We start from the raw sequence: 27,021 nt of genomic DNA on the forward strand, positions 1-27,021 counted from the left end.
CTATGACTTTCTTTACATAATAGAACACAAAGATAAAATGTTGAATAACATGGCCATTGTTTTTCAATATAATGAAAGTGACAAAATGACTAAACAAACAGACACCATGTCATTAAAGTTCTAAAGTTGTGCTGTAACCTAAATTTAAGTTGTTATTAAAGGGACAGTTCATCCAAAAATGAAAATTCTGTCATTAATTACTCACCCTCATGTCCTTCCAAACCCGTAAGAACTTCGTTCATCTTCAGAACACAAATTAAGACATTTTTGGTGAAATCCAAGCACTTTCTGAGCCTGCATAGACAGCAGCAGTACTACCACATTCAAGACACAGAAACATAGTAAGGAACATAGTAAGAAACATCGGTGGTTCAACCACAAGAATACTTTTTGTGTACAAAGAAATATCTTAAAGGGGTCATCGGATGTCCACAAGTTCATATGATTCTTTAGGGTCTTAATGAAAAGTCTTTAATATACTTTGGTTAAAAATTCCCAATAGTAATATAAAAAACACCCTTTTACCTTGTCAAAATCAGCTCTGCAAAATATCAGCTCATTTTATTGCATGGGCCCTTTAAATGCAAATGAGCTCTGCTTGCCCCGCCCCTCTCTGCTGAGGGATTACGAGCTGTAATGTTTACTTTAGCCGTGTTTAGCTGCATTTAGCCACGTTTATCTGCGAAACTTGCCAACAAGCACATTATTAAGAAAGGCCATTTGCAAAGATGCATAAAAAACCCTTATTCTCATTTCTGCTGTGGGTGAAGCTGCATCACAAATGATTCACACGAGTTTAGATGCATATGTAGATTAGGATCGGCACTTTCTTTTTAAAAATGAAAGTAATGTTGTCCTCTGCCTCTTAATTATTACATCCAACAACAGAACAACTCAATCGCTCAATTAGAGTCTTCCTCTGCACCTGACAGTGGCTATCGTATTCGGACTGTTTCAGCTCGGTGAGGGCGGGTCTAAGGTAAGGCGCTCATGTCAATCAACTGTGTTTCGTCACAACGACAAGAAGCTGAGAATGACCTGATTTTGAAAGGGGATATTACTTTTAAAGATTAAAAAAAAAAAAAATCCAATGGGTGGATTTTTATCATTGTAGGGTGGTTGTGTACACAAACTGCCAACACACATTAATGTTCAAACAACATGTAAAATCTTCTGTTTCAAAGATGAACGAAGGTCTTATGGGTTTGGAATGACATGAGGGTAAGTAATTAATGACAGAATTTTCATGAACTATCCCTTTAATAAAGATCATGAAAGAACTAACCATGTCAGATTCTTCCAAAACAAATCACATTATGGTTGAAGCAGTTCATAAAACTTGAATGATTCTACTATTTCAGTTGAAGTAGTTAAAAGCTAGTGGTTAACAGTGTAAGATAAACAAGTCTCTTTTAAGCCAAGAGCTGTCAGTTTGAAAGATCATAGGAACGGTCATAGGAAGTTTGGAAAGGCATAAGGGTAAGAAAATGATGACAGCATTTTTTGGATAACTAATTCCACTACGCTGCTAATCTCCATTATCGTCACTGCAAAGGGCCAAAGGGCGTCTTCTCAAAATTTTGGAGTTTTGATAAACGTTAGGTATTTGGTTTTTGCTTTGTGCAGTGTGTTTGGGTTCATATCTGCCTATATGACTCTCTCAATGTTCATATAACATTAAGATGAATAAGTTGATGCGTTCGAACATGCATGGACTACTCTCTTTAATCTCTTGTTTTTTGTGCTTGATAGTTCTCGCTAGATGTAGATCATTAGACTTGAAGTCCTATCACTGCTTTTGGATGTATACTGTATACTGGACTTCTGGCACGAGGAGGGCTTGCACTCCAAAAGCACCCTCAGGATGTCAACTAACATTTTAGCCAGTGTGGATTTATGTATTTTAGGCCACAAAAATACTCTGCTATTGTCAGTCTAATGGACATTTAAGGGTCCTCTATCTTCTTCCACCACAAGAAAACAGATGTTTCTTTAGGTCCAATGTAGCACACGGCACATGTCCTCCAGCCGCCCACTGCAATAACTTTACCTCCCCAACTCCACCCATCCAATACCGCTGTTTGCCTTTAGCTGTTTTGGCCGAAACACCACCCAGAGAAACACAAAGTCCATCCCATTCCAATCCATACGTCCCAAAATGTCCCATTGTTAACAAATCCTGTTAAGAGCTTCTATCACTATGGTTGTGTCTTTTCAGGCAAAGAGTCATCATGGCGTGTCCCAATTCAATGTTTGTGAGACATCCTGTCTGCTAAGTTGTCTCCATCTGGTTGATTTTTAATGGCAGCGTTGATGTTTCATTCACTGTTTGTAATATCCCAAAATCTTGTGTGTGTGGTTTGCTGGTTAGTTAATAAAAATAACATTTTAAATTGTTGAAAACTACTGTACAACTGCGTTTTAGTGCCACATTCTTTTTTTTTTTTCAATAAAATCCAAGATTACGAGTTTAAAATTGTAATATTTCAGGAATAAATTCAAAATTCAATCATTTTGACTTTATTCTCGAAATATTTTGACTTTATTCTTGAAACATTTCAACTTTATTCTCAAAACATTTTGACTTTATTCTCAAAATATTTTGACTTTATTCTTGAAACATTTCAACTTTATTCTCAAAACATTTTGACTTTATTCTCAAAATATTTTGTCTTTATTCTTGAAACATTTAAACTTTATTCTCAAAACATTTTGACTTTATTCTCAAAATATTTCAACTTTATTCTTGTCATATTTCGATTTTATTGTCGTAATATTTCAACTTTATTTCTGTAAAATTTCGACTTTATTCTGGAAATATTTCGACTTTATTCTCCTAATTTCAACTTTATTCTCAAAATATTTAGAATTTAATACCGTAATCTTAGATTTTGTTTACGTGGCACTAAAACGCCATTGTAGGAAACAAATTAATAATTTGATGATTTAATATACTCTCAAAATATTATAACTTTAATCTCGTAATTGCTACAAATGAATTCTCGTAATTTTGACTTTATTCTCAAAATAATTTGACTTTGTTCTCGAAACATTTGGCTTTATTCTCGAAACATTTTAACTTTATTCTCGAAATATTTAGACTTTATGATTGTAATATTTCAACTTTATTCTCGTAAAATTTCGACTTTATTCTCAAAATATTTCGACTTTATTCTCATAATTTCAACCTTATATATTACAAAATTAATTCATAGGAAACAAATGAACAATTTAATGATTTAATATACTCTCAAAATATTATAACTTTAATCTTGTAATAGCTAAAAACTAATTATTGTAATTTTGACTTTATTCTCAAAACATTTTGACTTTATTCTCTAGATATTTTAACTTTATTCTTGTAAAATTTCAACTTTATTTACGTAATATTTAGACTTTATTCTTGAAATATTTAGACTTTATTCTTGTAGTATTTTTCGACTTTATTATTGTAATATTTAGACTTTATTCTCAAAACAGTTCGACTTTATTCTCAAAATATTTTAACTTTATTCTTGTAAAATTTCAACTTTATTTACGTAATATTTAGACTTTATTCTTGAAATATTTAGACTTTATTCTTGTAGTATTTCGACTTTATTATTGTAATATTTAGACTTTATTCTCAAAACAGTTTGACTTTATTTTCTAAATATTTTGACTTTATTCTTCTAATATTTCAACTTTATTCTCGTCAAATTTCGACTTTATTCACGTAATATTTTGACTTTATTCTTGAAATATTTAGATTTTATTCTTGTAGTATTTTAACTTTATTCCCGTAATATTTCTACTTTATTCTCGTAATTTCAACTTTATTCTCAAAATATTATAAATTTAATCTCATAATCATAAAAAAATGTTTTGTTATTTTTTAACTTGGCACTGAAACGCCATCGTAGAAAACAAATGAATCATTTGACTTTTTAAAAAAAAATTAATTTAATGTTCATTAGGTTCATTTATTCCAACCTGATGATTCATTTCCTAGTGGGAAAAATATTTTAGTTATTAAATATTCACTTTAATGACTAAAAATATTCACAATGGCCCGAAGACATATATTTTAATAAATATGTCAAGTCATTGACTGTCTAGGCAGCAAGGCTTTAGTTTCAGTCACTTTTGCAGCATAACATCTCTATTTGTGCCATGATTAAGAATCTGCACCACGTTTTGTGCTTTTAAAGAAAAGAACAAAATCTCATCCTTCTTCGTTGTGCTTTTCAAAACAGCCGTGATGAATGATGACTAATTCCTCTCATTTTTCTTCCTCTTGGGGTCCACTCCCTATTCATTGTAATGCTTCCAATAGAGCTGCATCTGTGTCATGGGGTCAGTGTGATCTGGGTGAGGCTGGTACTGGGGGATGTGTGAGTTTGTCCCAATCTGAAGGCAGTTCCCAGGCCCTGGATTGAGGGGGAATCCAGAGGGTTTATATTCCGGTCCAAATCTCTCAGCGTGGGAGAGCTGCTTGGGAGCCTGGGGACTATGGTCAGAGCTAATGCGTCTATTACTTCCAGATTCTTACAAATTGCTAAAGAGCTGAGGGACTTTCTGAACTAGAGAAGTGCACTAGAATACACACACACAAAAACAAACAGCTAATTATCCACATCTTAAGTTATTTCTAAGATTTTTTTGTTGTGTTTCTGCTGCAGATACGATCCATAATATCAAGTTCATGTCTGGTCCACTAATTCGAAATGGTTAGTTTTAAACACGCAGAAACAAAAGTTTGTTAACTGGCTTGTTGAGTCCTTGAGTTGTCAAGCGTGAGACTCTAATTTCAGCCGACAAATAGATAGAAGGGAAGATCAGCGGAGTGTAATTAGTTGGCTAGGTACACTGATTTATTTTCCTTTTAAGATCCAACATATGTCAGATTAGTGTGAGAAATCTTGTGGTTTGGCTGCACTGGACTGCCGAATGAGTTTGTGTGGTGTCTTGGGTATTGCCAGTTTTTGACCTCTTGTTCTTCCACCCACTGATGTACTGGCAGGACCCCAGCAATGAGTCAAAGATTCTCCATTGGCCTTATGATGAAAGATCTCTTTATTGTGAATATATATGCATTCTCTGCTAATGTCTGAAAACTAGGCTGTTCAAGAAGTCTAAATTATTTAGTGGAATTATGGCTGCCTTTCAGTAGGGGGCGTTCTCTCCTATGGTATTGCATCTTGATTTCAAATATGCAGTAGGTCTTAAAGATATTTTTAGTTAAGAATTCAGGATAGATTTGAACCTTTACAAACATTTTCAATGCATGTATCATATAACAACTCGTGTGTACAGTAAATCAGCTATTTTACATGTACATTGCCATTCAAAAATGTTGCGATCAGTAAGATTTTTGATGTTTTTTTTTTTTAAAGAAGTCTCTTATGCTCATCAAAATGTCATTTATTTGATCAAAAATACAGAAAAAGGTAATATTATGAAATATTATTGTACTTTCTGTGACTATTTCTGTGATGCAATGTTGATTTTCATCAGCCATTAGTACAGTTTTCAGTGTCAAAGATTCTTCAGAAATCATTCTAATATGCTGATTTATTATCAATGTTGGAAACAGTTGTGCTGCTTAATATTTTTTGGAACCTGTGATACTTTCAGGATTCCTTGATAGTCTTTACTTTTTATCAATTTAACACATCCTTGCTGAATAAAAGTATTCATTTCTTTCAAAGAAGAAGAAAAAAATACTGACCCCAAACTTTGAATGGTGCTTTACACTCTTAAAAATAATTATAGAAAATATTAGAAATTATTAGTGAACAGTTCCTAAAAGAACCATTTGAAGAGCAAGTTAAAAATCCTTTCCACTATAAAGAACCTTCTCTACATTTGAAAGGTTTCATGGATGTTCAAGGTTCTTCACACACTCTTAAAAATAAAGGTGCTTTAAAAGGTTCTTCACAGCGATGCCATAGAATAACCATTTTTGGTTCCACACAAACCATTCAGTCAAAGGTTCTTTAAAGAACCATCTCTTTCTCACCTTTTTAGAATCTGAAGAACCTTTTTTGTGAAACAGAAAGGTTCTTCAGATGTTAAAGGTTCCTCATGGAACCATTTAGACAAAAAGGTTCTTCTATGGCATCGTGAAGCACCTTTATTTTTAAGAGTGTAGTATCATTGATGCCAATAAAGAACCTTTATTTTTAAGAGTGTATATTGTTACAAAAGATTTCTGTTTTAAATAAATTCTGCTTTTTTATGTTTTTTTCTTCAAATATTCCTAAAAGAATATCACAGGTTCCAAAAAATATAAAGCAGCACAACTGTTTCCAACATTGATAATAAATCAGCATATTGGAATGAATTCTGAAGGATCATGTGACACTGAAGACTGGAGGAATGATGCTGAAAATTCAGCTTTGGATCACAGGAATAAATTATATTTTAAAGTGTATTCAAATAGAAAACCACTATTTTAAATTAGGATAATATTTCATAATATTGCTGTTTTTCTGTATTTTTAATCGAATAAACACAGCCTTGATGAGCAGAAAAGACTTCTTTAAAAATACATATAAAATTGTACTGATCTCAAACTTTCGAATGCCAGTGTATTGTGTTATTTACATATATCTGTTCCTCCAAAGAGATTTCACAGTTCTTATACCAAGTGTCCTACAATACACAAACTTTACTGTAATATAATTAATTAAAAGTATATTATAGATGTTGCTTGCAGCACTTTTTTTGTCAGTATACATTTTTAAGGCTACTTTTTGAACGGAAAAAGCTGGATTTTTTATTTAAAGAAATTAGTAGATTAAGAGAATAAAGTGATTTATTTGCTTTTTAAAGAAATATAGAGAATAAAGATAAAAACAGAAATAGAACTAGAAAAGATTTTAAAAATATTGCATTTGAGCTGTTTGCATATAGATTTTTAATTTAAAATATGCACATACTCACTCTTATTCATATGCTTAATATGTTGAAAATGGCTCCACTAATGTTTCATGCCTAGTCACATTCAGTTATGAATTACATGAATCACATGAACGATGTAGGTTTTTTCCATTCAAAACAGCAGAATTTGACAAAAATACTTTACGCTACAGGATGTTTCTGTCAGTCGTTTAACATTTGCATCTTAAAACAGTTGTCAAATATTAGAATTTTTAAATACTTCTTACCTTAAAATCTTTCACCGATAAAACTCAAGGATTTTATTGGAATTCATGCTCATGTTTGGCCATCTCAGTTATTTTGAAATTAATGGGACTGCTGGGCCAGACCACCCTCACATATATAACGTTTTGCCATTCTAACAACAGTGAGATGGTCAATTTGACCATATCTTATTATTAAGAGGAGACATGCCCACTTCAGTGTTTATTGTGGTTATAGCACTTATCACTTGGTTAGGGCTTGCACTATGAAAAATGCTTTTCTTGCTTGGATTTTTTTGTCTTGTTTCCAGTCAAAATATCTAGAAAATCCTAAATCAAGAATAATTTTCTAGATGAGTAAAAATTTTTTGTCAAAATTAAGTGAATTTTGCTTGAAACAACTGAATAATCTGCCAATAATGGGTGAAGAAAAATAATCTTTTTTTTCTGTTTGAAATAAGATTTATTTGCTTAACCCATTGGCAGATTATTTTGCTTGGTCTAACACCATGTCTGCACCGGACGTGACAATTGTCGCACCGCGCCGCAACAGCTAAAGTCTGTCTACACTGGACGTGGCAAAGCGACCTTTGCAAATCATTTAAACTTTGTGCGAGCACGTCATAAATAGAACGCGCCAGCAGATTACTGTCGGGGATTGCCGCCCCGCATCCAGTGTAGACAGCATAATAGGTTCTATTGGTTTTTGTCCCGTCGCGCCGCTTGCGTCCGGTGTAGACACTGTGTAAGCAAAAACTCACTTATTTTGACAATATTTTTTACTTGTCTAGAAAATGCTTGCTGATTTAAGAATTTTTAGATATTTTGGCTGGAAATACGACAAAAAATCTAAGTAAGAAAAGCATTTGTTTGCAGTGTGATTTCAATCTTGAGTGCAACATAGTCAGAGATGTGTAGTCTTTTTTGACATGTGTCTCCTCTGTGCTGGGAGCCTGGGACTAGTTCTACATTGCTGCTTATTACACTAGCTATGTTTCCATCACTCTGTTTTTATGCGCATTTTTAAGTATCGCATTAAAAGCGACTGATGGAAATGCCAAATTCCAAAAAAAAATATATATATTTTTATGCTTGCTTGAGGTGGTTTTTGACTTGCGAATGCAAATAAAGAGATAAAAAGGCATTTTGCAAATAAATTCCTCCATGCGCATCAAAAAACGACATGACCTTACTAACCAGCGGACCGATCTCGTTGCACAGCATGTGAAATGTTGTTATGGTCATTCTGAACTGCCAAAGTATTTCTGTATAATTGCCTCCCAGAACTGTCTTACACGACTGCGTTCCCAAACAGCAGGCATTCACGTCCAAAAACAATGACCGCATTTTTTGTGTATTGTGTTTCGTCTGCTCATTCTGAATTAATTTATTATATATGAAAATAAGTATATTTAGTGGTTTCTCCTTTTTTTTTTTTTAGTAATATTTAGTGTTAGTTTATCAGGAAGTGATGATTTTGTTCTCTTTGACACGTTGAATGGAAACTTTTTCGCAAATGTTTTATGTTATATTCTACTTATGCGCGTAAGGATGGAAACCCGACTACTACTGCTTTCATTTTTTAGTGGGCCAGAATTTAGTGACAGAGACTGTAGTCAAATACATAGTCATAGTCTGAAGCCGTATAATATCAATATAGAGCGAATTTATGAACTCTTTAGAGTCTAAAAAGTGTGAAAATATATTAAAATGAAGATTGCTTTTTCTGTAGCATAAATTTTCATTTGCAGTGTGCTTCCCAAATGCCAAATGCTATATGCAAATAAAATACATTCGACAAGTTTTACCCCAATTTCATCAGTGTTACACAAGTTGTTTTTCTTCTTAAATGACTTTTCTGCTTTACATCAGCATGTTCTCCGGTTATACAGTGTTAAGCGGGGTTTTATTTCTCTTTGATCATGAGAATTACACCAGTACAGTGAATATTACCGAATCAATGTGTGTGTTACAGGGTGAGATCCAGCAGCTCTTGCTCGTGGATGATCCTCAGGCTGCGGCTGACTACTGCCAAGATTACATTCCCGATTGTGACAGCCCTTTGCCCTACAGTACCCAGAGCCTGGCTCCTGAAGAGGTTAGCTATTTCCCTGTCAGTTTGGCTCCTCGCATAGTCAAAAAAGCTCATTGTCTTCTTTTCTTGTTATTTCCATCTGATTTATTTTACACTATATGACGTCCTGTTTTTCCACCCAGATTTATTGGTCCATTCAGTTCCTCTCCAGACTCCTTATGTTTTAGCATTTAAGTATCATGTGCGAACAGAGAAAGAGACACTTGTTTTCCAAATGAACTTTGAGCAACCAGGCTCACAGTTTTCCAGAAAATTGCAAAACTGTATGAAGACATAATTTGTTCCAGCCTAGCCAAAAATGTCTTCCTCTTTTTGGAGGAGCCCTGTCAAAACTTTCCTTGACTGGTTGAGCTGCCTTGGCTTCTCAATTCCACATTTACATTTATCTGTTTGCACTTTTCACTGTTCTGGCTTCTGGGCTCGGCTCCCAGAGCACTCATCTGAGCCAGCCAATAAACAGCACAGGCATGCACATGAATAAAATTGCTTGTCGCTTAGTGCAGAAGCATCAACACACTGTTAGCAATGGGAACTGAGCAATATATATTTTTTGTATGACAAATATTTTTGTTGTTTAAATTTACACCTACAGATGTGCATAAATGCTTGTGTATTTATGCTTTTTGACACAATAATAATTACATATTAAATAATACAGTATAATATATACACAAATAAATACACTTCTGTTTAAAAGTTTGGTACCAATAAGATTTTATTTTATAAAGAAAATTCTACGTTTATTCAGCAAGGATGCATTAAATTGATTCGAAATAACAGTAAAGATATTTATAATCTTACAAAAGATTTCTATTTCAAATAAGTGTTGTTCTTTTTTACAAATAAAAAAAAATCTATGATTTCCACAAAAATATTAAGCAGCACAACAGTTTTCAACACTGATAACAAAAGGAAATGTTTTATTCTCATTTTTATCCTCGCTTTATTTAAGTTTATTCTCTAAACATTCAGACTTTATTCTTAAAACATTTTGACGTTTTTTTTCTCATAATTTTGACTTTATTTTCAAAACATTTTGACTTATTTCTTGAAATATTTAGAGTTTTTTCTAGAAATTTAGACTTTATTCTTGTAATATTTCTACTTTATTCTTGTAATTTAGACTTTATACTTGAAAAACTATGAATTTAATCTAGGAATCGGATAATTTTTTTTTGTTAATGTGGCACTAAAACGCTGTTATGCCTTACTGGGCTCATGTGGTAAGTGTAATTTTATGTACTGTAATATAACAGGCTACCACTAGCAAACGGCTAATCATACATTTTGACTTTATTCTTGAAACATTTCAACTGTATTCTCGTAGTTTCGATTTTATTCTCAAAACATTTAGGCTTTATTCTCAAAACATTTCGGCCCGGTTTCACAGACAAGGCTTAAGCCTAGTCCTAGACTAAAATGTAAGTCTGAGCTGTTTGACCTGAAAGAAACTTGCACTGACTGATCTTAAAATATATCGGTGTCTTTGTTTTGTCTCAAGATGCACACCAGACTATTCTTGTAATTTTGACTTTATTCTCAAAATATTTCGACTTTATTCTCTAAATTTACACTTCTCAAAACGTTATGACTTTATTCTCAAACATTTTGACTTTATTCTCAAAATTTCAACTTTATTCTCAAAACATTTTGACTTTATTCTTGAAACATTTCAATTTTATTCTCGAAACATTTCGACATTTCGACTTTGTTCTCAAAACATTTCGACTTTATTTTCAAAATATTTCAAATTTATTCTCAAAACATTTTGACTTTATTTTCGGAATTTCATCTTTATTTTCAAAACATTTCAACTTTATTCTTGAAACATTTTGACTTAATTCTTGAAACATTTCGACTTTATTTTTGTAATATTTTGACTTTATTCTCAAAATTTTGACTTTATTATCGAAAAATTATTATTACTTTAGTCTCGTAATCTAATAATTTTTTTTATACCACTAGCAAGCAGCTAATCATGTCTTAATTATTTCGAGAATAAAGTCGATATTGTGAGAATAAAGATGAAATGTTTTACAGTAATGTCAGTATGATTTACAGGTTGTGTTGTTTTTTTGAGCAGCAAATCAGTATATTAGAATGATTTCTGAAGACTGATAGCAATGATGCTGAAAATTCATCTTAGCATCACAGAAATAAATTATATTTAAAAAAATATTCGTTTAAATAATTTGTAATAATATTTCACATTATTACTGTTTTCACTGTATTTTTGATTAAATAAATGCAGCCTTAGTGAGCATAAGTGACTTCTTCCAAAATCATACTTACCCCAAACTTTTCAATAATAGAGTATATACACATACCAAGGAATTTATGGCTCAGATGATTGGAATAGATGACATTTTAATAATCACGTAATTCATTTTCTTAATTATCACACAGCCTAGGCAACAGGACACTTTTGAGACTTTTTAAACTACATGATGCAAGAACACTTCTTTGTCTTTCAAATAAACAACCTGGCCCATATTTGTATTCATAATGTGATATTTTTTTAACATGGACATTTTGAACATGTTTTTTCAATTGTGATGATTTGTGTTTGTTGTGAACATGCACGTGTGGGTGAGTCAGCCCAGTGAGTAATCATGTCAGTGGGTTAGCGTTTCTCTGCGGCCTTCTGGGAGGAACGCTTAAGGTCATCGTACATTCATTTCTCCTCACGGCTCCCACGCCCAATTTTGTGCAAGTGTGCTGAATGTAAATGTCTGCTATGTCTCTCTCCAAGTTGGCTCAAGGAAAAGTGTCTATCGGCAGCCGTTCAGAGGTAGAGCCAGTTGGCTTTCAGTTCCCACAACAGCTGAGAGAAGAGGGACTAATGGCGAGATTCATCAGCATTGCTCACATTACTGACCTATTACCAGAGCTCACACTGATCCGATTCTATCCTGGCCGACTTGGCATCTCAACACCTCGCTTTGGTTCTCACATTATTCATATAATCGCCCCCCGACAGGCCTCATCAAGCCTATTCAGAAAGGGCTTCTCATAATAGCCTGTAAGCAGCTCAACTCCGACCCCTTGAATTGTGGGCTGATAATGTAGCGCATTTCTGAATTGAAAACAAGTTAAACTTTGACCTAATTTGCAAAGAGAATAATACATTGTAGAGCGAAATGAGTCAGCTACCTTCATTTTAGATTAAATTATGTAGAGAGCCAGTCATGTACATGTCAGTTAGGGGTGTAAATCGGAGCCTTCAAGACTATTCGATACGATACCGATTTCTTAAGCCAACGATTCGATTATTTTCGATTCTTCAGAATTCCCTGTGATACGATGCGATTCGATCCGATTCGATTCAATACTAGATATTTTTACATGATATCTATTAAGTTTCAAATAAATCAACAAAAATAGTAAATAATTTGCCTTTTATTGAGAATACAGAAACAGTATTCTATTCACATAATGCGTATGTTACACTAAAGCAGTTGTGCTCAATGCACTGCAAATAGAACAGCAAATATAAGTTACTGCATCTACAAAGTGCAATCAGATAAATTGTAATAAGAAAAAAAAAAAAAGGCTAATGCTTATAGTGCAGGTCTACTATGGCCAATCAGCCTATTCACTGTTTTAAAAAGTTTCATTTATACAAAATTGGTTACATTTTGAAAATACAATTTGCATCTTATTAAGAGGTAATGGTCACACATCCTTTGCAGTAGATGAACTGCAAATAGAACACTACTCCACAAAATCAGTTCAAAATCATCGCTTTTGAAAGTCAGACAACAACGTGAGGTGTGTGAACATGAACAACATCATAGATGGACTGTGAAACGAAAGTAACGCGTGTGAAGTAGAAGACAATAATGAGGTTAGCGCCACCCGCAGCTCAGGAGTAGGTAGTACGCTTACGTCGGAGCCATAGACAGTAAAAGAAAGGTCGGAATGGATTCTAAAAATAGACAAGTGAACAAACAGGCGGCAAAATAAACACATTAATCGATACTCTTGCGGACGAATCGATGCATTGAATTGTCGGCTGCATAATTGATGTATCGATACGAATCGATTAATATTTACACCCCTAATGTCAGTTAGAGTTGGGCCGATATACAATACAACCGTCCATCACCAATGGCTGACAGATATCATGATGCAACCTGCCCACAAAAAAAACATCTTTATTAATCACACCATTATTAATCGGTCAGTGCCGTATACAAATACCATATTTGGAAAGGAAATGGCGTGTACTATGGAACCCCCCCCTAAAGGGAATAAATACAAGATGGGAGGAAAAAATATATTTCAGTGCTTTCTCTTGGCATCAGGGAGCTTCTAGTAATATGTGGGGCATTGAATTAATTGAATTTATTCTCAAAACATTTCGCCTTTATTCTTAAAATTTCAACTTTATTCTCAAAACATTTCGACTTATTCTTGTAGTTTTGACTTTATTCTCGTAATATTTTGGATTTATTCTCAAAACATATTGAATTTATTCTCATAATTTAGATTTTACTCTTAAAACATTTCGTCTTTATTCTCAAAACCTGTCGACTTTATTCTCAAAGCATTTCGACTTTATTCTCGAAACATGTCAACTTTATTCTTGAAACATGTCAACTTTATTCTCAAAACATTTCGACTTTATTCTTAAAAGTTTATCTTTATTCTCTGAATATTTCGACTTATTCTCGTAATTTTTACTTTATTCTCTAAATATTTCGGATTTATTCTCAAAACATTTTAAATTTATTCGTGTAGTTTGATTTTAGTCTTGTAATTTCAATTTTATTCTTGAAACATTTTTAATTTATTCTCAAAACGTTTCGACTTTATTCTCGTAAATTTGACTTTATTCTCTAAATATTTTAACTTTAGTCTCATAATTTTGACTTTATTCATGTAATATTTCGGCTTTATTCTCGAAACATCTCAACTTTATTCTGGAAATTTCAACTTTATTCTCAAAACATTTGGACATTTTTCTCGTAATTTCGACTTTCTTCTCGAACTATTTTGACTTTGCTCTCATAATTTCGATTTAACCCTATTCTCATAATATTTCATTTTTATTCAGTTTTATTCTCAAAAGTTTTATTCTCGACTTTATTCTTAAAATTCTTTATTCTCGAAACATTTAGACTTGATTCTTGAAATTTTGACTTTATTCTCATAATATTTTGAAAAATAATTAAATTATTTTAAATGATTTTTTATTCTCAAAAAATTATGACTTTAATCTCATAATCTGATATTTTGTAATTTTTTTTAATGTGGCACTAAAACCCGGTCATGCCTTACTCTGCTCATGTGGTAAGTGAAATTTTTTGTTCTGTAATATAACAGACTACCACTAGCAAGCGGCTAATCACGTCTTAATTATTACGAGAATAAAGCCAATATATTACAAGAATTACAAGAAATCGAAATTATAAAAATAAAGTCGAAGTATTTCAAATTTTGATATTGAAGTTTAAATGTTTAGCGAATAAAGTCAAACTGTTTAAAGAATAAAGTCAAACTTTTTTGAGAACAAATCAAAATGTTTTGGGAATAAAATAAAATTACAAGAATTTAGTGGCTCCGCATTATTCATTTTCTGTGCCTTTCTGAATCTGTTATGTACCCCCACCCCCATGACATTTCACTGTAGACATCGCCAGATGCCAGTTTGGCAGAAATCACCCAACTCTAATGTCAGTTTTACAGGTTGTGTTGTCCTGCTGTCTTGAACTTTGTAACAATTTTAATTCTCTTCACCTATACCCAACCTCTGACCCCTTGCGGCATCTATAAAGACCAAACCCATCCATAACCTTGATGACATCATGCAAGGAGATGAGCCTGTGGAACAAAAGAAACGCTCCAAAAAAGACCGCAAAGGCAAAAAGAACAAGAAAAACAGAGATCGGAAAGGCAAAAAAGAATCTCGTAAGAAGAAAAAAGAGGCCGAAGCTTTAGAAGAAGGTTTCCTTGAGGTGTCCTCTAAGATGCCCGAGTATTTGGCTCAAGAACCTCATCGAGAAACTTCACCAGCTGCAACAAAACAGCCGAATCCACCTGCGACGGAGCAGCCCAAGTCACCAGTAGAATCTCCAACAACAATGGTCGATCTGTTGGACTCCATACCCGACATGCCTACGCACGAACCTGACACCTTTCAGGAGGAACTCACCATAGCAACTACAAAGCCTGTGATGGATCTTGAGGACCAATCTGTATTGGCAACAACCATTTCTGAGTCTCCAAAGGTGGAGGTGGAGGTAGAACCTAAAGTGCCAGTGTGGTTGCCCTCATTGACTCCCCCTCACACATTTTAACCACCAGTTGTCCATCGTACTAACCAGCCTCTGCCATTCTAACCTCCCCAATAACAGCACCAAAACTCTTCTTCCCAGGCTCATTAAGGAACTGTAGTCATAGTTTGTAGTTTTAGTGAGATGTGTTGACTCAAAATGCATATGGATTATGGCTCATCGCAACAGTGACACTTTGATGTGTGTCGCAAGTTGAGTATGAGACATGATGCATATTTTATTCAGGTTCTGGCATAGAGTTACACTTTTATTTGTTGACTTGGCATGCTTTATAGATTGAAACCGAAAGATGCGCACCGAGACAGAATGAAAAATAGGACTGTGTCTAACATAAATCCATTTTCATGCATCTTTTTGATACGTTTACCTCCGACAGCTCTGATAGATGTAGTTTTTACTGTATGAATCAAGCTCTGCTGAGGTAAAACTCAGACGCCAATATCAGTGTGCCAAGTTTGCTCACCTTTCCTTTCATGTTGTTTTGGCTGCCACCACAACATACAGCTTTTGTGCTGACAATCTCCTGTTGTTAATAAAACCACCTACCCCACATTAACCAGCTCAGCAGTATTTATGCCTTCGTAACCAAAACGTTTCTGTGAACTGCGCTAACATTTTAATTAGCCAACAGTGACCTGGAGATCTGAAGCACAGTTGGGCCAGAAACATACTTTAAGCAAGTACGCGAATGCTTGGCCAGCACATTGCAAGCGCACAGTCATGTTGTACATACTTAATATGCGCTCTTGCATTACAAACAAATCTCGGTAGTCGGTACTCAAGGGGGCGAAAGAGTTGCAAGCAAACATCTGTTACTCTTCAACGCTGTAACCCCAAGCAAGATTTTCATCTTACTGTCGCTCAGCCATGACAGTAGTTAACTTTGAAGGTGGGGAAGACAATTTTTGCTAACACTCACTGTATAGCACCCCCATGTGGCTACGCTGAAACTGCAACTTGCAATCATGTACTTGTGTCGACTATATTTCAGGCCTTACGTGTCTCTAAAGCTCAGATGCCATTGAACCCAAACTAATGTTGAGTGTGCTCAGTATCTCCATGGTTGCGGTTGCCATGGCTGTGCTGCTTCTGATTCTGCTTTGTTGGTGTGCAGGAAGAGAGGCCGATTAAAACACCAGAGGTTGAGGAGTTTAGTGATGACCTTTATGGCGATGAGCACAATGAGCTCTTGGTCTCCACAGTGACGGTCGGGCCCAATATTACAGACTATGAGGTATGTGACCTGGTTTCTGGGCTTTTCCGAAGATTGCAAGCATGTTTGAGGTGATAACCCTGTCTGTGTGCTGTCATTTTCTGAATTCATAGATCTTGGAGTATGATGGGTTTAAAAACGACTCAAACAGCTTTGAACAGGAGTATGAGGAATACGAGGTTTATGAAGACCGATTTGACCCAGCGCAGAGGGAGAAACCGGTCACATGGGATGGAGAGGTAAAGTTTTGCATTTCTATAAAAAATGAACTGAAAACACACAGGTAATATGAATTTCCTCTTTATCCAAATTAGGCATGCCCAAAGTACTGGTACTTTGGAACCAGTGTTAAATTTGACAGGCATTTTTGATTTAGTCTTAGTCTTTATCTTGAGATGAAAATGCCTAATAGTCTTAGTCACATTTTAGTCACTTGAGTCTTTCATAGTTTTAGTCGATGAAAAGTCATTGCATTTTTGTCAACTTTTAGTCATTACTTTTAGTCAAACAGCAGATACCAACATTTATTTTAGGATCTATAGTTTTCAAACTATAGATACTAAATCAATTAAGCTTAGTAAGTAATTTCAATCAAGGATTGAATTTAGGAAAAACTAAAATAAATGATGACAGTTTTCATTTCTGGGTAGAGACACAATTTAAATACTTTTTTCAGATACAGTAGGTTCCTAGTTCTGCCATGAAATTCTAGATGACGCAGACTGACGGGTTGTTAACGTAACTGATGATATCACTGAGTTATACAACTTCGCACAAGCTGATTCATGGTTCATGTTGCATACGCAACCAATGAGCTTGCAGCTATTTAAATGGCTGGTAGCATCCACTTGGGCATTTCGCAGTGCGCTTTCAGAGTTCCTCTAAAACCCTCCACCTTCCCCAGCTGTAGCAGTATAGATCTGCTATAAGTTATTTTATGCTATTTGTGCTGCAGCAGTATGTCTTAAATACTCAGAGCACCATATCGCCATATGCTTTGGCAGTAGCAAGTTCTGTACTTGCTTGCAGCAGCAGCAGCAATAATCTACAACTACAGCAATAACCAACAGCAGCAGCAGTGTAGACAGAAATTTATTTAACATCTTTTATTGGTTACCATTAATGACACAAATAGGTATTTAATTCGTTTTACCCGCCTGTTTATGTTCACTTAAGCCATAACTGACTGTATTTACGTGAGATACTCGATACGATAAACATTTGGACTACTGTGTGTATTTGAGCACTGAGGATATGCAGGAATAGTAGTTTTTATACAGTATCAGATTTATCAGAAGTTTGCTAAAAAGCACAATATGTAAGATTTTTTTCACTGCTAGAACAGTGTTTTATATTTTGCTGACTTGTGTACTTATATTATCCCAAATGTTTCCAAGAATGTTTAAATCAAGAGAAATAACAATTTTAACTAGTGGCTCGTCCCTGCTCATTGCGTCTCTTGCCATGTTATAGGGGAGAGTGGGGACGGTTGCAACACTTTTTACATTTCCTTTAGTTTCTCAGAGACTGTTTGTATTAGAAAGCCAAAATTTTTTATACAATAAAGCCGCATCTGTCAGCTACTCACCCATATTGCTGCAACATGTGTACATATTATAATATACGTACACTTTACACTTAAATAGACAAAGTAAAATGTTGCAACCGTCCCCACAATAAAATGTAATGAAATCATTCTTAAATATAATTTTTAAATAAAATTTCTTTATTTCATTTGTTCACAGTCACGGTCTTCAAAAAAGGTAAATTGGCTGTAAAAAAAAAAAAGAAAAAAAAAAAAGAATAGTAAATTAAAAACATTAAGTCAAGTAGATTTTTTACGTATTCACTTAAAAAAAGGAGAGATAACTTACTATTAAAGGGGTTCATTGGTATTATCATTATAAAATTACAATTATGTAATGTTATGGCAAGCTTTTAAATCAATATTGTGGTAAGGGACAGCATGTTGGGATGTGTTGCAACTGTCCCTACAGTGATAGCCATGATAAAAATGGGTATATTAGCTTGACAACATATCATTGGCACATGCTAGCTATGCCTATTAGAAACTAAGAACGCACAGATTAAAATGTTATGTTTTTACATTTCGTCACACAAACAACTTAGACACTATGATCAAAAATCTAATCTTTAAAAAAATTACTTTTTTACCAAGAAAATGATTTTGGGTAGAAGGAATGATCACATGTGACTGATTTCTTCCAGGAAGTATGAAGGGCCAATAAAGCATGTCTAGTATGAATATTATCACTGTATCTTATTCCTGCTTGAAGAAATAAGCAATATTGCAACTGCCACACGTTTCAACTGTCCCCACTCTCCCCTACACCTTCGATTTTCGCTTTTTCCCCCCTAGAAAACATGGAGATACCAAAGATGCTTTAATATTGTTATACAATATAATATTAGATAGATGACGAACACACAGAGTAGCATTAATACAACTTTCAACACACTCAAATGTATCTAGTATGATAAAACAGATCTGCTTTACACCATATACGCATGACTGGAAAGAGCGGAAGTGGTCGAGTGTGGCATAATCAAAGCTTGTTTTAATTTAATTCATGTTAAGAATTTTTTTATTGATATTTAATTGTGCTGTCAAATGATTAATCAAAATTAATCGCAATTAATCATGATTAATCACATCCAAAATAAGTTTTTGTTTACATAATGTATGTGTGTGTAATGTGTATATTTATTAGTACATACATGCAGTATATATTTTGAAAATATTTACATGTATATATTTTTATTCATATAATAATATTATATATAAATATATTTCATATATAAACATCAATTCTTCTATTATATGTACATAATAATTACACACAGATATATTAAGTAAACAAAAATGTTTATTTTGGATCTGATTATTCGCGATTAATCATTTGACAGCACAAATATTTAACCTTTTAAATAAATGTCCACTTTCTATTAGTTAGTTCATTCATTTATTTAATTATTTCACTTTCTAAATAAATGTTTATGTTTCATTAGCAAATTTGTTTTTGCATAGTATGAAAATTGATATCAGTACTCATGAGATTACTACTTTGAAAGTTATTGTACAACTCCTATCTCAACCAGTTGTGACCAAAATCCCATCTTTCACCTGTTCTTTCTCTTTCAGGGCAGGCAATTTGAGAAAGGACAGAAGGGAGAGCCAGCTGTTGTTGAACCAGTGAGTACTGGAGTGTGAAGTTACACACACACACACACACACACACACACACTGGTTTACATGTTTTATGGGGACATTCCATAGGCGTAATGGTTTTTATACTGTACAAACCGTATTTTCTATCGCCCTAACCCTACCCTACACCTAAACCTAGCCCTCACAGGAGATTGTGCAAACTTTTACTTCCTCAAAAAAACTCATTGTGCATGATTTATAAGCCTGTTTCCTCATGGGGACCTGAGAAATGTCCCCACAAGGTCAAAATCTACTGGTATTCCTATCCTTATGGGGACATTTGGTCCCCACAACGTGATGAATACCAGACCACACGTACATACACACACACACGTACTGTACACAAACTGATTTATGTTGGCTAATGCAATCTAATTCTAATCTCCTTGTGTATACACTAACTAGGGCACATATTTTCAAGGACCTCCAGGCCCACCAGGACCAGAAGTAAGTAATAATACTATTAAGATTTAATAAAACAGTTTTTGAGAATAATTTGAAAAAAAAGGGAAAAAATGACATCCAATAAGTGAATTCAGATGGTCTTGAAGTGGTATCCAACAATTTGTGTGTCTGCTTATTCCCCAGGGTCTTCCAGGAATTCCTGGCATCACAGGCCCCCCGGGACCCAGTGGAGACCCAGGTGATGTGGTGAGTGTCCTCATAATCACCTGACCCAGCATGAACCTCAAGTCTAGGACACACAGGACACATCCGGGGGATGATTGGACTTGTGCAGATGGAACAAACCTCACAGATGACTCAGAGTCCCTCAAAGGGACCACCAACCTCTATCGAGACCTTAGGCTTTAGGGAGCCATGACTCATCTGATAATCTGACCTAATTTGCGCTGGACAGTGTGTCTGTTCTTGTAGCGTGACTCACTCTTTACACACGATCCCTTAGCAGGGCAAGACAGACTGCAGACTTCCAACTGCAGTAAAGAGTCTGAATTCATCATTTACCTCTGACAGTACGGATGAAGATAGATTATTCTTTTGTCTCTGCTCAGTTTAGCGCCTCTGGCCGGTTGTGAATCAACTTCTCTGGGGTGTCAACTTCACAAAAGCGTTGAGTTTTAGTAAAAACATCAGACTAGGCTGAGAAAGTGCGTTCGCTCTTTTTGGCTTTTTATATCTAGAGGTCTTATAGCATTGACTGAAAGGCAAAGAAAAATATTCCAGCCGCAGGTTTTATCTTCTCTTTTGAAGGTTGAAGTTCTGTGTTGTTGGCAGAGGACTGGTGACTGACAGCTTTGATTAGCTGAGCTCTTAAATGTTTTACACCAGGCAAATGAGCACAGTAGGCTTTGATACAGGCAACACGTTAAAAAAGAAAAAATCATTAGGTGTTAGACTGCGTTCAGGAAACAAGCCAATGGATAGGGAACAGAGCGAACAGAAAACGCTGTTACTCATGCAATTGTTTTGTCAAGTAAGTACTGCTGACACAATTGTGCACACATGCATGTACAGAAATGCTCCATCAATTAATTAAGTTAATTGTCTCTCCTCCCACAAGGGTCCTGAGGGACGTCCAGGACTGCCTGGCGCTGATGGGATACCGGGTCCTCCAGGCACTTTGCTTATGTTGCCCGTAAGATGAAGTCATTTCTTCAGTAACGCATTTAAACCACTTGCATCTCATTAGCAGGAGTTGTTTGCCAGAGGACAATAATTAAAATTTTACATCCCAATGCATGAGGCCTGGACCTCAATAGCATATTTTGGCCACATGGTGGAGCTGTGATATAATCAGACTAACTGGCATCCAGTATATTTCCATTTATTTGTGTTCTAAGCATGTTAAAATATTTCTTTAATAGTGAGTTACTTAATGTGCATGATTTATTTAGTTAGTAATCTCTATTTTGCACTCAGTTCCAGTATGGAGGAGACTCTCAGAAGGGACCTGTGGTATCTGCTCAAGAGGCGCAGGCTCAAGCCATCTTACAACAGACCAAAGTAAGACACCCACACCAGTCTGTCTTTGTCAGTCTTAAGTAACACAGGTATATTTGTAGCAATAGCCAAAAAGACATTGTATGAGTCAAAATGGTCAATTTTTATTTTATGCCAAATATCATTAGGATATTAAGTAAAGATCATGTTCCATGAAGATATGTTGTAAATTTCCTACCATAAATATATCAAACTTAATTTTTGATTAGTACTATGCATTGCTAAGAACTTCATTTGGACAACTTTAAAGGCGATTTTCTTAATATTTCGATTTTTTTGCATCCTCAGATCTCGGGCCAAATGTTGTCGTATCCTAACAAGCCATACATCATGGAATGCTTATTTATTCAGCTTTCAGATGATTTGTAAAAATTGACCCTTATCTCAGATTTGTGATATTTTGCTATATAGGTGGAAGAATCCAATTAATTTGCACTTATTTTTTGGGGTTTCTCAAAAAAGCTGGCTGGGTTTCTCAAGGCTGCAATAATTTAATAAAATATACAGTAAAATAGAGTAAAACAGTACATATTTTGAATATTATTACAGTATTGTAAAATATTTTTACATTGTAAAATAATATTTTAATTTATTATTTTAATATTCAGCATTACTCCAGTCTCCAGTGTCATATAGTTTTTTTCAGAAATCATTCTAACATTCTGATTTGCCGCTCAAGAAACATTTCTTTTTATTATCAGTGTTGAAAACATTAAATATTTTGCTTACTGTTTTTAAACCATGACAGCCTTTAATGAATAGAAACTTGAAAATAACATTGTTTTGTAAGAATTTAAGTGTCTTCACCATCACTTTTGATAAATCAGTGTGTGTTTGCTCTATAAAAGTATATTTTTTTTTACAAAACAACAAAAAACATACTGACCAAAAACTTTTGAACTGAAATGCAGTTGATTTAATATGACAGAACTGACCTGACTTCATTAAGTTAAAATACTTGATTGATTTATTTATAGAAATTACTTCACAAGAAACCAACTCTTTTATTTTATTTATTATTATTATTATTATTATTATTATTTTTTTTTTTTTTACAACAACCTACAACACCCTAGCTTTACTTTTAAATCTAGATGTTGTGTAATACTAAATGGTGTAACAGAGTATTATCCCAATAAGTAGGTGTTTATAATCTATACTCAGCTGAAAGCCAAGTTTGATTTATGGACAATATGGAAAAGTTACAAATTCAGGATAAGGATGAGAAGAAATTTAAAACTTTTTCTGTTTGTTTTTGTTTTGCTTCTAGCTATCGTTGAAGGGCCCTCCAGGTCCATTAGGTCTCACAGGGAGGCCAGGCCCAATGGTAAGAAATCTTCGTAATTTCTTTTCCAGTTTATTGTAGACTTTTTTTTTAGCACATCCTATACGATCTACTTCAAATTCAGATTGTTTTTAGGGTTTATTGGGTTCAGTGGATACTTTGTGTCTTTGAAAATATATGTTTGTTCCAGGGTCTTCCAGGTCCCAGTGGACTAAAAGGGGACAGTGGAGAGCCTGGGCCTGCGGTGAGGACAATTCCTTTTATATACCCTTTTTACATTCAGTAGGCTTTAAAATCATCCCTTAGTCTGTTTCTTATTCCTCTCTTTAAAGGGGCCACGTGGGTTGCCAGGTCCTGCTGGTATTAATGGGAAACCAGGGAAGAGGGTAAGACTGAACATCTCACACACAGCATAAAAAAAAAAATCAATGGAAGAGTGATCAAAGTTCAAGTCTGATCCATTTAATTAACCTCATCATGAATATGAATTGGGCGATAACAGTTTCTATATTGATGTGCTGTGTTTTTTGCTTCATGAATATTGCATAAAGCAGTGCATGGCGGTGCACAGAATATGATGACGAAGTGGTATTCCGTGTTTCACCTTGCAGGGCCGATCGGGGGCAGATGGAGGTCGAGGGGCTCCTGGAGAGACAGGAGCAAAGGTGATTCACCATATACAGTAGTCCCATTAGGACAGGCCATGCACAGTAATAAGGGCTGTGGCTGTATTCCACCATTTATATCAGCTTTCCCTGCAATTCAAGTTTCTTCTCTGTGTTTACACATCTGACTTTAACCTATGATAATTAGGCAGTCACTACTAATATTGCTCATACTTAGGTTAGGGATTTGAACAACCAATGCTAAAGAAGCAAGAAACTCCTTAGCAACTGCATAGCAATGCCCTAGCAACCAACCAAAAACGAGTTCTGCAGGGATGATGTATTTTTGTTGGCCAATCAAAAGTTAGAATCACTTTGGTTTCCTCAAAAGAAAGCAAGTTGGATTTTTCCTTTGGAATTTGGATTATTATAAAAAAGAAAAAATAAGCTCTGTGACCAACAAAAGTTGATTCTTAAACATTATGTTCATCGAGGTAATCTTCACATATGAACACAACTTATATAAGACTAATATACAGTCAAATTACTTGAACTATATAGAACTATCACTAAGCTTCGCACAACTCTTTAAAGGATTAGTTCACTTCCAGAATAATTTCTGATAATTTACTCAGCCCTTTCTTTGCGAATGTGCAAAGAAAGTCAAGTTCTTTAAAAAAAAAAAGTTACAATGATACCGGACGATTTTGAAGTTGGAGGAAAAATTTGATGGAGTTTTTTCACCCTACAATACCTTTTCGAACTGGAGTACACAGAAGAGGTACTAACCGTGCGCGAACTTTCCAATGTGATTACGTAATGCGTGAAGTTGTGCTAGACAAGGGTTTGTGGTTAAAAATATATACATTTTCGCTAGAAAAGACCCTTATTTTTCAGTAGAGCCCTGTTAAGCTGCATTGAAACTGCAATTTGGACTTTCAACTGTTAATACCCATTGAAGTCCAATATATGGAGAAAGACTGTTTTCCTCAAAAACCTTGATTTCTTTTCGACTGAAGAAAGACAGACATGAACATCTTGGATGACATGGGGGTTTGAGTAAATTATCAGGACATTTTTTCTGGAAGCACACTAATCCTTGAAATCTTTATTTAAAAGCTACAAGTTGGAAAGTTTGAGTTGGAATAGTTCACAGTTCTAAACAAAAAAAAAATGGACTGGTGAGTAGATAAGTCTTCCTATTTTGTGTGATGTTTAATGTTCTCGACAACTTCTGCACTCTCATTTAGTCACTTTTTAGCAATTGCAATTTTTTTGAAACACTTACAGTAAAAGCCTAAAAATCAAGAGAGAGGTATTACTATGTAAGTATTTTATGTTGTAGTGCATGAACATCTTTTAAGCTTGTGTGAACCACTGAGCATAAAAACCCAACTGATTTTGGGCCAGTATAACCAGAATTGCAAAAATTGTAATTTCTGGCTTTTAGGACTCATTCCTGCAGCTCTCCATACGTTGGCGAGATTTGCATGGGCAACCACCACAAATTTCCAATTTTTGTCTGTGATTAGCTTGTGTCTGTGTGCTCAAATTGTAGGTTCAGCTGCCAGAGCTAAACGGGAACACCGGAAACTTTAATTTGACCCTAATAGTTCTGGTCATTGACGAAACCGTTTGCTATTGGGAGCTGTGTTTTATTGTGTGTGCTGACAATAGCAAGCATTCAGCCCTGTCCAGCTGCAGGACCCGTCAGTAAATAAATCACGCAGAGCTATTTAGCACAACAGCAGCGTGTTTGATGAGGAAGTGTGAGGTGCTCCCGCAGCTCTCTGAGTCCCAGCACCGGATGCGGGCTGAGAATCGCAGCAGATGGGAAGGTTCCTCTGAGGCGGCCTGTCAAACCCTGCCACATGCCACACACACCTCTGCCCCATAGTCACAGCTCGCGTCTACGCGCTCGTGTGTTCGAAGCAAAACATATGACATTGCGAAAGAACACAAGTTCTGTTCAGCTAATGAAGTGTGCTGCTGGAGTGTGTGTTTGAAAAGACTGTTTGTCGATCTTGCTCATGGATCTCTGTCTTTTTTGCAGGGTGACAGGGGCTTTGATGGACTACCTGGTCTTCCAGGGAACAAAGGACATAGAGTGCGTATAGAGAACACCGAATTGCTTAATCAAATCACACAGTCTGTTTACTGCTCAGCCAAGAGTGGCTCTTAGCTGTGTCTAAACGCTCTGCTTCACTTTTAATAGATCTAATATAGAATTCATATTGTGTGCCGAATCTCAAATGTGAACATTCCTCAGGGAGACAGGGGGAAACCTGGACCCCACGGTCCACCCGGAGAGCCCGGTCATAAGGTAATACCAATTTGCTTTTCCTTCAATCCTGTTTTCCAGAGCTTTGTGCAACCCCCCAAATGAGTCTTTTATCAGATTACTAATAATCCGTTTAAAGATCCCCTGCACTGCCCCAGGTGTGTACTCACAAATCGCATGAAAGAGACAAGCCGTGCACTGTGTGGGATGTTCTCATTATGCAAAGTTGAAAAATGTATGCAGCAGCGATTCACATTGATCACAGCTTTCAAGAATGGGAATATTTTTGCATACATAACCCTTCCGACATCCCTCCTCAAAGACTAAAGTCTGCATCTTGCTTATTTTTTTCTACCACATTGAAGATGTTGGCAAACTTGTCTGAATTGTTGATTGACATTACAATTACAGGGTTCAGATGGACCTGTTGGACCAAGAGGGCAACCGGGAGAACCTGTAAGTGACACGACCCAACCCACAGACAGATACACATGCACATGGGTGCATAAACACACACGTTTCTGACATCCCATGGGCAGCCCCGTGTTCCTGCTTGGCACAGGCTGATTAACAGTGGCTCAAGCGCCATTTAAGTCTCGGCAGGTGAGCTGTGATCCATTGGGGCTCCGGCTGTTTAAATGGATCACCCAGAGTAGTAAGGGACTTGAGCACCATTACAGCGCGGTGCCTGCCGAGAGAGGGAGATTCTGTGGAGATAAATGCGGGGATGGAGATAGATGGGCTGGGAGATTGGTGAAGGGAAGAGATGAAATCCTGGCCTGCATGATTATATTTCCATATCAATCACCTCCCTGGAGATCACAGATGTGGCTCTGGAACAGGTGGCTTGGCCGGTGTACAAAGACCAAGACTGACAAAAACAAAACACACACGCCAGCAACACACACACACACACACACACACA

General features: G+C 35.4%; 1 protein-coding gene across 1 annotated transcript in view; it reads left to right on the forward strand.

The window, feature by feature from the left end:
- Positions 1–27,021, forward strand: part of col5a3a (collagen, type V, alpha 3a) — a 77,048-nt gene that overhangs the window by 19,487 nt on the left and 30,540 nt on the right. The window contains exons 5-20 of the mRNA XM_073838159.1: positions 9,103–9,225; positions 15,003–15,455; positions 16,636–16,755; positions 16,848–16,973; positions 19,898–19,948; positions 20,369–20,410; positions 20,552–20,614; positions 21,486–21,560; positions 21,845–21,928; positions 23,196–23,252; positions 23,401–23,454; positions 23,543–23,596; positions 23,822–23,875; positions 25,869–25,922; positions 26,085–26,138; positions 26,508–26,552. Coding sequence (XP_073694260.1) covers positions 9,103–9,225; positions 15,003–15,455; positions 16,636–16,755; positions 16,848–16,973; positions 19,898–19,948; positions 20,369–20,410; positions 20,552–20,614; positions 21,486–21,560; positions 21,845–21,928; positions 23,196–23,252; positions 23,401–23,454; positions 23,543–23,596; positions 23,822–23,875; positions 25,869–25,922; positions 26,085–26,138; positions 26,508–26,552 — 1,509 coding nt within the window. The remainder of the gene's footprint in view (positions 1–9,102; positions 9,226–15,002; positions 15,456–16,635; positions 16,756–16,847; positions 16,974–19,897; positions 19,949–20,368; positions 20,411–20,551; positions 20,615–21,485; positions 21,561–21,844; positions 21,929–23,195; positions 23,253–23,400; positions 23,455–23,542; positions 23,597–23,821; positions 23,876–25,868; positions 25,923–26,084; positions 26,139–26,507; positions 26,553–27,021) is intronic.

Source organism: Garra rufa, chromosome 1 (assembly GCF_049309525.1).
Source record: "Garra rufa chromosome 1, GarRuf1.0, whole genome shotgun sequence".
Lineage (NCBI taxonomy): Eukaryota > Metazoa > Chordata > Actinopteri > Cypriniformes > Cyprinidae > Garra > Garra rufa.